Source organism: Meleagris gallopavo, chromosome 3 (genome assembly GCF_905368555.1).
Source record: "Meleagris gallopavo chromosome 3, MGAL_WU_HG_1.1, whole genome shotgun sequence".
NCBI lineage: Eukaryota > Metazoa > Chordata > Aves > Galliformes > Phasianidae > Meleagris > Meleagris gallopavo.
The window spans coordinates 63,615,167-63,628,540 of NC_139406.1; the positions used below are offsets into that span (position 1 = coordinate 63,615,167).

The window sequence follows — 13,374 nt, forward strand, 5'->3', positions numbered from 1 at the left end:
TATTCCCTCCTTTTGCTTCCCCTAGCCTCATGGATGTGCACTCATGTAAAGAAGGGCTCACTCTCCAGTCCTCCAGCTGCCCTTCCATCATACCTCTGCCCAGAGCCCAGATTCCATCAGAAATATCAGGAATCATAGAAGATAATTCGTAATGGTTAACTGGCAGTCTTTCAATGTGTGATCTTGTTCAGAGTAAAAATACATTGCCTTGAAATCCTTCTTAGTTATTTAATTGAAAGACATTATCCTTAATTATACAATTTTTCTTCCAGCCTGACACAGATCCCAATTTTCATGCAATTTATACCCATCTGTTTTTGTCTCAATCTCTGTGGGCACAGAAAGCAGCTTTCTAGATCAGCTGTTACGTACCAAAGATGGTTATTTCCCAGCCTTCTAACTTCTTCACATTTCTACAGAATAAGCGTCAGTTTATTATGTATCCAGTATCATCCCTTTTCTTTATATTCTTTTTTTCTCTCCATAAAGTCCTTTTCCCTCTCTTTAACATGTGTAGGTCTTCTGATGATGCTTTTTCTATTCCATCCTTCTTCTTCCCTTGCTTTCTACTCTCTTTTGTTTTCAGCTTCAACATGCCAGCACTTCCCTTTTCCTAAACACTCTCTTCCAGCTCTCCTGACAATGCATGCTCTGCTCTATATCATGGCCACATGTGGAGGCTTGTTGCAATCAATGCCAGGAATGTGTTGCCTCGGTATGGCAGGAATGCATGGAAGCCATCGGCTGAAATGCAAATGCCTTTTTACTTTCTCTTTGCAGAATGTCTTTTTTAATCCTAGCCCCTGCGGAATGCTGCTGGTGCTCAAATGTCTTCCCTGTTTCCATGGTAGCCAATCCCATACTTTCGTGACTTTCTCATCAGTGGCCTAAACAAAATCCAGAACTGTCACAATTAACATGGAAGGCAGTATACAGTCTTTCTGAAGACTGAGTGGTATTATATGATAAAAGTACTTTGTGGCTAAAAATGGCTAAGTAATTAAACACCATTATCTTAAACTATGACATTTCAGAGATATTCTGTGGGACATGTCCTGAATACAGTAAAATTGCAATGTTAAGTACAGCTAACGACACTGTTCTGCAAGTACAGAACATAATGGTTTAATTAACCCAGAGTTAATGCAGCCCAATTTCTAATGAACTTCCTCCCCTCCCCCCTTCCTTCTAGCTCGAGCATTTCACCTGTGTGCCTTTGGAACCAGACCTGGGTTGGATTCTGACAGAGACCCCACACAGAGAGCCTGTAGCTCTAATGGCTGATCCAACATCCAGCCCTAAATGCTTTCAACCTACAGCAGAGTTGTAGGCCAGATTCATAGGCTGCAGTTCTCGGAGAAATGCCTGATTTCTTCCCACTTTCCCATCTCCCTTACCCACACACGTCTTTGAATGGAATGCTGGAAAGTGTTTCAGCTTAGGTCGTTAAGCGTAGAGTGAGAACCTCAAATGTAGGCAGCCATTCTCAACGCTCCTGGTGAAGATTTGTGCCCAAACGCTGTGCCTTTGCCAAGATGCTTTTCAGTGAACTGTGCCAGTTACAAATTCAAGAAAGGTAAGTCTCTTCTTTCAAATTCAAGGACTCATCTCAAAGGAATTAGGATTACCACGCAAATTATTGCTGTGAAAGGTAATATCTGGAATTGTTCTCTTCGACTTACCGCCATTGTTTTTTTCTAATTTCGGTAAATCAGCATAAAAAAGCAAGAGTTCAAAATCTATAGCTTAAAGCCTGCAATTCCTTCTCTGCCATCTATTGTCCCCTAATTAATTAATCCCAAAGCCACAAAAGAAACTAAAGCCTAGCCCTTGTCTAGCTGTGCATGCCTCCACTTCCATAAAGCATCCTGATGAGCAAGTAGGACATAGAGGGAGACATATGAAAGCTGAAGCAAGTGAGCAAAAATGATTTTCCAACACAAGATGCATTTTATTCCATCTAACAATCCACAGGTTTGTGTACCAAATCCAGTAATCACCATTTCGCACAGTCACAGTAAACCACAGCCCTCAAAAGGACTCCTTGGTGTTCTCGGATGCACTTCATCTCCAGCTGTATGTACAGTCCTTTTCACAATCTTACTGTGGACATTTGTAGTGGAGTTCACAACCCAGACGACAGCAGATTTTCTCCTCAGTGATGACATCATTTGTTTCAATGAATTATGAAGATCCCTTATAAATCTCTGTGCATGATTTTCAGTCATTTTCTCTTCAACTCATTAAGTACTGTGGCTCAATCACTGCCCTGATACTGGAGACAGTGAGTGTAGCTTTGCAATTACAATACAGGCACATAAACTAGCATCAGTACTCTGCAGAAAAATGTACCAAATTGAATTTGTGTCACGACATGTAATTCAGTGTAGGACAAGCTGCAACAGAAATACCCTCCATAGCCATACTGAGTTAAACTGGAACAAGTGGAACTGGAACAACAGGAAAACCGTAAGTTACTGGAGTGAGTGGCAAATAGCTTTCTGTGGGGAACAGGAGAATGAGCTGAATTTGCCAGACTGAGGGGTGCAGGGGCAGTGAAGGACAAAAGGCAACTAAAAAAGTAGAGGCAGCACAGAAAAATTACAACAAAAGCTGTTTGAAAGGTTGATTAAAGAAATACTTTCTTTTCCATCACTGGGAAATCACTTCAAAACCTTCCTCTTGGAGAAATGGCAATAACTATACAGCCAGGTTGCACCTGCATCCCCCAGATAACCCATCCCAAGTGATGATGAAAAGCATTACCTGAAACAAACACATACTGACATGATGAAATTTAGACAACTGGATTAAAAAAAAACAAAAAACAAATTAACAAAATGAAGTAACGTAAGATATTTTAAAAATTGATTTGCATGCTTCATATTTGCCATCATTTTCATGGGGCTGAGGAGTATACCCAACTGTTCCAGCGATGGCCACATTATAAGCTATTTAGACACAGAATCATTGAATCATAAATTGCTCAAGTTGGAATAGACATTACAGATCATCAAGTCCAACCACAACCTAACCATACCAGCCTAACTCTAACAACCCTCTGCTAAATCATGTCCCTGAGCACCATATCCAAACAGTTTTTAAACGCATCCAGGGATGGTGATTCAGCCACCTCCCTGGGGAGCCCATTCCAGTGCTTAACAACCCTGTTTTTCCTGATATCCAACAAAGACCTCCCCTGGTACAACTCGAGGCCATTTCCCCTCATCCTGTCATCTGTCACCAGTGAGAAGAGACCAACCCTGCTCTCACTGTAGTCACCTTTCAACATGGCACGGTTTTACTTTTTCCTCCAAGTCTAAAAGCCTTTAACACTATAGACAGTTTTCCTTAAAGATGCTGCGTATGGAAACTAAATTACCTCCTAAATTACAAAAATAGGAGGTATAATGTCTCTTACTGAGGAAATTCTTTATTCGGGAGAAAAAAACCTGAAATGGATTCTGTGGATGGCTCAGTTACAGCACCTTGGCATATGCAGCTTTATGCTCAGACTTAGCCCGTTTCTATTTTTTCCTTGTTCTGTGAATATTAAATGAGAGAAGAAGAAGACTACTTCATTTGAAAGGCTTATTTAATTTCCACTCTTCATTTGCTTTGTTTGCTGAATTACATTTCCGTAAGAGAACAGTATGTACAATGGGCTCCCCTTCATAAGTGGTTCAAATGAGCTGTAAGTAAAGCCATTCAGATATAATTCACCACCATGTTTTATTAATAACAACTAGTTAAGAATGTTACTGTATCTCAATAAGTAGTGAGTTTCTGCAGGCCTTTATCTTTGCATACGGAGTGCTGTCAGTATCCTTTAATCTAGCATAACTGTATCTTCAGAGAGGTTTATATGGCTGCATAATGTAATTAAAAGTTATGTAAATATTTCAAAACTTTTCATCAGATGCTTGTGAAGAGGTGTTTACCCCTTTCGAAGTCAGCATTCAGCTGCATTAATTATTCTCTAGCATATGTGCATATCTGAAAGGTAATTTGTAGTCTACGTCATTAAATTTCTGCTTTCAAACTGAATCTCCTATTGGAACACTACTGGAAGAGATTACACACACTTCACATTAGTTGCTGCTTTATTTTGCAAGGAAAGAAGTTAAAAAGCACCAGTACGTATTTATTTCAGTCTTTGGTGTCTCATCATTATCCTCTCACTGTTTTTCTGTGTACACTCTATGTCTTGTTTAGTTAGATACATGGAATTGCCCGAGAAAGCAGACCTCAAATTAAAAGGTGACAGCTCACTGCCTACAACATCAATGGGCCAACACGCAGCTGTGCATGGAGAAAGTACTTTGCTGATAAAAAAATCCCTCACACTGAAGTAGGGTAAAATTTTCCAAGGTAGAGCAAATCTTGCTGCTTTAAATTGTGTGCCCAGGTTTTTTTTTTCTTAGACATAGGAAGTGCTTCTCCACTTTAACCAACTGATAACCAGTGTAAGCCACCAGTATAAATATTTCAAAGAAGAACTATTTGTTTTCTGACATCACAGAACGAAAATTTCTAATTTCTATTTCTATGTCCATGTTGATTTTTAAGAATTATGAACATTTGTGGGCAGGGAAAGATGCGATTTCTCAGTTGATGTGAAAACATCTTTTCTTCTATTTTCAGGCAAATCTTTTGCTTGTTGCTTTTAAGATGCCTGCATGTATTATCATATTCATATTCACTGAAGAAGTACTTCATGTCAACGTTGCATCCTTGATCATGTAAGGGTACTGCGTGGATCTCAAAATGTCAGCAATCGGTGTGGGTCACGAAAGGCAGCTCAGTGATGTCTGCTTAAGATTCTAAAGAGCATACACTTCTCTATTTGAAATGACAATATTTTCTTGAGGGAGCGGGTTCTCATGTAGAAAATACAAATTCTGAAAATTAAACTTCACGATGATTGAATTTTAAAAAATAAGACAATTAACATCGACTGCTCCAAAAGTAATGCCTCCTACTTATTTCTGTGAAAACTACAACGGGTACAAAGATAACGACACCAAGATAACGACACCATTTGATAGAGCAAATTCTTAGCTACAAAACACTACTTTATATCCCAGGATCTACCAGTAGCTACCCATTTTCACCGGTGATGAACAAGAGCCTGCATGCCGTGCATGTAACAACCCGCACCAGTGGAGGTGACCCACTGCCACCACTGCTGAAATGCACCACCCACTGCACAGAGGAATTCAGCGACACACCTTTGCTTCATATGCACTTCCATGTCAGAAACCATTTTGTCAGACTGCTCCTCTCTAACGGAATGCTGGTGGGAGGGTTCAGCCCCTATTGCCTTACCACCAGTATCTGCCTCTGACAGCATGCGCCAACATAACAGAACAGGAGGCATTACTTTGGGAGCAGCCTTCCTACTTCAAATATTACTACAAATATGTTTTCAGTGAACAGGAACACTTACTCTCCTTCATAATTAGAATGTTAATAGAGTTGGCTAGTGATCTGAACAGGAACCAGAAAATAAAATTCTGAGTTCATGAACTAATTCACCAAATGTGACGTCCTTAAGGCAACTGTAATGGTGAACTTTCTCTGTGTAAAATATTGGTTTGTAATACTTCACTGTAATTGTGAACCAATGAAGACCTTGAGAAGGAGGGAAATCTAAATAAGGTTATTTGCTTACAAGGACAGCTGCTAATGGATCAGTCACTGATTAAATCAAGATCAATTAAACCATCTCTGCAGAGGCAGTATAATTTAAGACACAACATTTCAGAGATCCAAAATTGTCTATCAGATCATGAAAAAAAGACACATAAGGAAACTTGTCTTTTTTTTTTTTTTTAATGTATGTTTTAAATAACTTACAATAATTTCAAATGGGTCAAGACTTATATTCCTCGTTCATTTCTTGTTTATTTAGTTTGCGTGAAAATTCGTTTATGGAGAGTGACAAAAGCAATTTGCAAACAGGAAGAACCAGTCTGAAACTCTATTAATAACCAACTTATTTTTATTAGAGCAAATACAGTTGTGAAAACTGTACATTATACATTTTGGGTCAAGAATTATAAATAAACTCATAGATAAAGAGTTCATTCTTTGACAGCAAGAAACTTTAAATAGACAAAATGACATTATTAAGTACATTGGCAGGCTTCATTGTGCTGTCCAAAATGTAGTGTACAGTATAACAACCAATTATAAATAGCCTTTCATGTAAAATACAGCTGTGCACATTTTAGAAAAATACCAACAATTTGTTTGAGCTTTGTTTTAAAAAAGCTTATAAATCATACATATTTATAAATGGTACTAACATGCTTACTTAAATTTATAAACATTTTCATAAGCTTTGTTACCCATTATTTCCAGAGCATAAAGTATTTTAAATAAACATTTAATAGGAATTAAATATGTCAGTTACAAAATTACCTCTCCACGTAAGGAGACGGGGGGGTGATTTCACTGTTGGATGGAACATTTTGTCCATTACGTCAAGGCTTACACAGTAACTTTTAAAACTTTGTTCTTATTTAAAAATTACCTTCCTAAATTTAAAACACAATTTTGACTCTTTAAAAAATAAATATACAAGTTTTATTTTCATTTGCTCTCTTTCTGCTTTCTTCTTTATCCACACTGGTGAAAACACAGGATTCTCAACACACTTCTGTAAAAAACACCACGGTGTTATTGCCCTGCTTGGAGCTGCTTCGCTGCACTCTATTCAGTCTGCACCTACGGTACTTTAATATGCTGCATCAAAAGATAGCTAATGTACTTTTAAGAATGTCGCCCGTTACACCATGCAAACACTTATAAAGTTTACAAACAGGTTCAAAAACTATATTGTATGAAATATCGTCTAACAGAGATAAAATAAACTGTAATACAAGCCCTTTGCTTTTTGCAGTTTCAAATTAAAATGCTTTCTTTCCAAATGATCACACCACATATTTTCAGCAAATAAGCATGCTTTTGGTTAATATAGGGTACAATAATTACAGTATAATGGCACATAAAAGAAACATGATCACGTCATTATAACAAAGGGCTGTGAAGCTACTTAAGACAAACTTTCCAAACAAAAAATTTTGAGGATTTTTTAATGCTGAGGTAAAATTATAAAAGGACTTCAAAGACACTGAAGGCATCAAATCGATAAACGATCACTTAACATGTCTAAATGCTCTACCTGAATGTATTCAACACGAAACTAGTGTTCAAAAGTCACAATAGTTTATTATGAGCATTAGCTAGCTTAACTGTCACTGGCATTAATGAGCACTCAGACAAGACTTTATTTTAAATGCTGGCAAAACACCTCAGTGCTGAAACATAATAATTCAAATCACTAATTATCACAGCACCAGAATTAAAAAAAAAAATTAAAAAAAAAAAATTAAAAAAAAATCAACATGCAAACTCCGCATCTTATCTTCCTTGCATTATTCTGGTATTTCATCTCCAGCTTTGGATGTGCTGATATCGGCTTCAGATTTTTATTTTTTTTAATTAAGAAGAATTTTGCTTGCTACTGACGTAAGCATTTGAGCACTTTTAGGAAGATATCAATTTCTACAGTTACGCTATATTGCTTCCTAAACCTTAAAGTGAATAGACTCCTCAGATTTAGGAAAATGAATTTAAGAATTACATCTTCAGATTAGAGTAAGGTTTTATCTTCTGTTTCTGCCACTAGACAGAACCGGTAGCGCTCTCCAGGTTGGACTACACACTACATTATGGCTATACATCAAATTTCATAAACAACAAATGAACAGAATCATGCACAGGCAAATGAAATTCAATCTCCCAGAACACTGTGGGAGATGTTAAAAGCAGCAGGTAATGGAATAAGACTGGTGACTGATGCTGCTAACTATTTCTTCTAATGAGATAGGAGTGAACGCTGGAATCACTTCCACAGCAACAGAATCCACTGACCACATTCCTCTGGCAGTCGTTTTCCCATCTCCCCACTAAAAACATCAGACGGTAAAATAGTAAGGCAGCTGTTAGCTTCCATCAACAAAAAGTGCAGCTCCGTACATTTCCAGTTTAGTCACACTCTGCTGGAACAGATGGAGAAGCCAACGCACTTCACTGGTGGGGCTGCTTCAGCAGATTATTTTGTTTACTTTCCGACATGGCTGCTTGCTTCAGCTTTCACAGGACCCCAAAGCCACAAACCATCAGCAGACAAACTGATCTGGGCCCCTGGCTGAATTTTCCAAGTTTCATCTCTCTTGCGTCCCATCATCCTAACGCCAAGCCTCCTTCCCTGTGTCTGAGTATGTCTGGTGCCATTTAAAAGGCTGATGACACAACTGCAGAGAACTGTGGGCTAACACCACTAGTTGTCATGACTTCACTGAAGGGTCAAAACAGTTACATAATTAAATAACTATGTTGAATCACATTCAGGCACAGCTAAAATTAAAGTAGGAAACATTAAAAGTATGCAAATAAATTCAATCTTTATAATTTGAGGGGGGGTGGATGTGGTGATTGTATATGAAAACAAGACCTTGCTTACCTTTCCTAATTCCAATCAAGTTAGAAAATGGACAAAAAGAATGGCTAGACCAATATTCAACAGCATTACCAGGGCAATCATGACTGAGTTAGGGCCCTGAAAATAAACAAAGAGAATGAAATTAATCATAGAACCATAGAATCATTAAGGCTGGAGAAAACCACAAAGATCATCTGGTGCAACTGTCAACCTATCACCACCATGTCCACTAAACCACATCTCCAAAAATGCAATCTTTCACACAGTGCACAGCAACAAACAGGATCTGACTTTGCTCTGAAATACTATCTAAATATCAAAAGCACAGACTCTGCTCGTGAAATGTAGCCTTGGTTAAACTCTTCTTTTCTAGTGACCTAAATATCATCTGTATGAAAATGAACTGGATAAATAAAGGTAAGTATATTATTACACTGCTGTTAATCACACTGAGAATAACTGTCTGACAAATACGACGTACAAATGTAAACAAAGCCATAAACACAAGAATGGTACCAGCTTAAAATAAAAGAGAATAAAGAAGTCAAACTTGAAGCCAGAGCACTGTTCCTCATCCATACAGTGGGTTCCTTTTCTGATGCCAACTCGTTACAAGACAGAAGTAGGGTTTTGCACAATGATGTGTTGTATGAAAAGAACACCTTTTTTGATAACCAAAAGGAAAAAAAGTACTATTACCACTCCACTAAAATCCCATAGCAATACATCCATTACAGACAAGAAAAAAAATTCAATCCGCAATAATAAAAACTTGTTTTGATCTACTTTTAAACTTGGTTGAAAATCCTTACCTTATAGAAGTATTTAGTGAACATGGATGCTTTCTGATAAGCAACTTGAAATAATGTATTCAACACGTGGAGTTCCTAAATTTTTCCATTCTTCTGTTAATGTATTTGGTTTACTACAACATATTTTCACATACATTTGTATGTGCTAAGGTGTGTATTTAGTGCAAGTAGAAACAGAAATATCCTTTACTCAGACAATAATTTCCTAGATCACAAAAAGCCCATAAAAAACTCTCTCCAGAAAGTTGAACTACTTAAGGATCACCGACTTCTGAAGGAATGAATTAATTTTATTAGAAATTAGATTTTTTTTTTACTTTTCACAAGAGGCATGCCTTGTAGAAGTTCATTGTGCTTTATGGCAATGGCAACAATACCTATGCAGTTTCTGGAATAATAAGTACTAATAAGTTACTATTAAAATTTTGCTGTAACTAGGAAGCTACTGAACATTATTAGTGCCACTATTATATCCCATACTTTAATCCCAAAACAGTCACTTAATCATCTACCAGAACACACATTTACACAGTAGGTATGATAACAGGCTAGATGTGGACTGCTAAGTTCTTGAATAAGTCATAAAATATGTTTTGCCAAGCACTGCTTAAATCTTGGGGGAGTCTCACTCTAATTAGCAGTTCTATCCCTACAAGTCATGAGGTTCCCCTTGCACCTCTTCACAGACATCTGTACATATGCCAAGGAAAAACGCATTGAAGATCAACCAGTGCCTGTGACCATCAGGATGCTCCTTAAATTTTGCCACAGGGTAATGGTATTAGTAGCAACATTAGCCTTTTGCCTAGTGGCAGAATGTCAAAAACATTCACTAGGAAACTAAAGACTGGGGTTTAGGGTTACCTTAGCCAAAGGGATTTTGAATACCGAGTGCCCACTTACTAGTGGTATGTTTTAACCATTGGGTCACAGAACAGAAGTGGAACTGCGTTCCCTACTTCCTACTGGAAGTGAGCCATTACGCACCAAAGAATATGAGAAGCTTGGTGATGGAGTACAAGCATAAAAAATGAGAGTGCAACTCCAGGTATGGACACATTTCTAATAAGAGGACTGTAGGCCACCTAACTGTGTTCATGTGCAACTTGGGCTTCATTTCTTCTTTCTCTTTCTAGCACTGTCACAGCTGTGCTAACTGTGTTTCCTGCTGCAAAGGAAATTCAAGTTCCCACCAGTTCTTTAAGAACTGATGACTCCCACCAACTACATTTGGAAACTGTGAGGTTTATACAAGAAAGTCGTATCGGGAGAATTTAAACAATAAAACTTGCTTTACTTGAAATAATAGCCCATTAAAAAATCTCTGTTTGACAGTCCTGAGTGTTAATGTCAATACCCTCAGTGTGAGTGACCTTTTCTTTCGAAAAAAATCCCAGAATCTCGTATGACAAACAAGAGTAATACATACATGTTAATGTCACATCTCTGCCCACAAGTAGTGTGATTACACTACTCATTTGTGCTCAGATTTGAATTTAGCATCTGTAGGGACTCAGTTTGACCAAAGTCAGGACAATAGAGTCTCTATAGTTCAGCCTCCAACCTAAAATGCACAGAAATTGTGAGGTATACTGAAGGAGATCAATGCCTTATGCCATTAAAATTCATGGGATTTGGGTGTCTGATACTTTGCATATTTTAAAATAAAATCCATCAAAATCAACTTGCTTTATTCCTACTGAAGACCTACCAGGAGTTCAAGGAGCCAGGAACTTACTCATTACCTAAAATATATCCTGAAACAGCATTCTACAGCACAGCTACAAGACAATTTTTGACTAAGGATAAATTTGGACTGTAGCTCAAAGAGCAACGCGGCATCATTAGTCTTAAGAAATTAAGGTTGGTGGAGGAAGAAGGATCTCTCAGGTTATATGGATTTAATAATCTCACCACAGTAATACTGGATAAATTAGGCCAAAAAAAACCACCCTGGAGACTATGGTCTGAATCAAGAAATCTCACCTACAAACACAGAAGAAAGCAGTACTTTAAGAACTTGGCTGTTGATTTTATATGAAGATGAAAGAAAAAATGTGTAATATATTTATGATAATAATCTATTGAGCCTATGCTCTACAGAAATAAATCTCAACTCCTGCAGCCTGTTCTGTGTATTTCCTTGTCTACTAACTAAGGCTTTGAGTCAAAAGTAGTTTCCTGGTAAACTAAAAAATGATCAAACAATACTTGTACAACCGAGGATTATCATGTAATTAGCTACTATCTGTTCTTTAGACACCTAAAAAATAAACATTTAATGCTTCACAGCAAATCCCATAAATAAGACTTCAGTGTCCTGCAAAGGCTTAAAATAGCAAAAGCCAAAATTAGTCTGAGGAGTCCAAGAGTGACTAGAACAGGTGTATATAGAAGCTATAGCAGAAAACCTTCAGTCCTGCTTAAAAACTGCCCCTCCGTGTTCTAATACGTCAGCCACTTATGCAGTTAAAAATACAGCCATACGATTGGGTTTCATTATGCGTAGGGAAGAAAGTTATTTTCCTAAAACAGAGAGCCAGGAAGTGTTAAGACTGCTCCTGTAATCCCATTGCATTATGAATGTCTATTATATTTAGCATAAAGATCTTGCTCAGAGTTTTTTTAGGATCAAGCAAATAGAGGTCTATTTTCCTAAGATCACGGTAGTTATATTCCTTAATAACTGCATGTTAAGCGAACAAAGAGATGGAAGTAGAAACAACTGGGTAATCATCAGCCAAATGTAATGATAAAGGTAAAAACCAGGCTAAATAGTCTGTGCGGCTTAAAAATCTTGATCTACAATACAAAAAACTGGGAATATCATACATAGAACATCGGTACCTGTGCTTGTACCTGACCTAAGGCAACATGGGACATGTCAGACAGATCAGATGTGTATACATAAGCAGACATTACAATGACATTTTTTACAATTCAGTCCTATTTGTTATCCAAATCCAAGACTATCTCAAACCACCTCACATTCAAGGTGAGATAGGAGCATGCAAGTTGAAACCGGGGCTAGAGGCTGCTAACAAGCAATTAGAAACAACAGTATTGGTTTGCCATTAAGTCTTGATGAAATCTCTATAGCATATTCTTTATATAGTATAACCAGAAGGTTCCTAAGACTTGGTAAAGGATGATTTACCTCCATTTACTAGAGTCAGTTTCTTAAAATCTATCAATTACTTTGGAACAGCTGATGAACAGTGACATTGGCGTCATGTTTTTACGCATGTTTTTTACCTTGATAAAATTGTGACAGAGTCCTATTGCTCTTTCATAGAAGCTCTGGAATGATTCTAAACTTTGATTTTTGAACAGTAGAAAATAAGAATATAGAGATATACATTTATGTATTTCAAGAGCTTTGCGGGTGTAAGTATTTTTCAAGTATAATGTCAGAAATAGGGATACCTACAGAATCAGTACTATAACTGATATACTGCACAAATGACTTTCAATAACATTCTTAAAGATGTAACATTCACAGAAAATCTGATCTACAAATTTTAGTAACAACTACCACAAACTTTGGTGTAAATAACATTCTTAATCCAAATCAATGCATATGGATGTCTTAAAGGTCTATGTTTCATTCAGATGTGAGAAACAGTTTTGATTTAAATATGTGGATAGAAGAACTAAAAGTTGAATGTCCTATATCTATGTTCTTAATGCACTCTCACCGGAAACCTGGAAAAAGAACAGCACAATTTTATACAGCACTTTCAGACAATCTAATAAACATGCTTGTTTAAATGTTATATATTAAATTTTGTATACCCAAGTTATGCTCTCTCACTCTTTTCATGAGAATCAGGGTTTGTTTCTGTTTTCTATTTTCTAACAAATACATTTTTAAACTTTAATTGAAGATTTAATGCAGATATGTGCTTTCAAATCACAACAATTTGTCAGAATGAATATAAAGCAATGCAATTACTGAATAAAACAAAATAATTCTCTAATGCAGCACTAGAATTCTAAAGTATCATAATGTTCAGAACTGTCTGGGATAAAGAGAAGTACTCTAATCAG

General features: G+C 37.0%; 1 protein-coding gene across 3 annotated transcripts in view; it reads right to left on the minus strand.

Annotated features, from left to right (window-relative positions):
- Window positions 1–5,986: 5,986 nt before the first annotated feature.
- JPH1 (junctophilin 1) overlaps window positions 5,987–13,374 on the minus strand; it is an 81,975-nt gene continuing 74,587 nt past the window's right edge. Inside the window, exons 5-6 of one of the 3 annotated variants that reach the window (XM_085221297.1) lie at window positions 8,534–8,629; window positions 5,987–6,664 (exon numbers count right to left, since the gene is read on the minus strand). In XM_085221297.1, coding sequence (XP_085077423.1) covers window positions 8,549–8,629 — 81 coding nt within the window. In that variant the 3' untranslated portion in view covers window positions 5,987–6,664; window positions 8,534–8,548. Of the gene's footprint in view, window positions 8,428–8,533; window positions 8,630–13,374 lie in introns of all 3 variants that reach the window. The other 2 variants (XM_085221296.1, XM_085221295.1) reach the window with 2 other exon arrangements.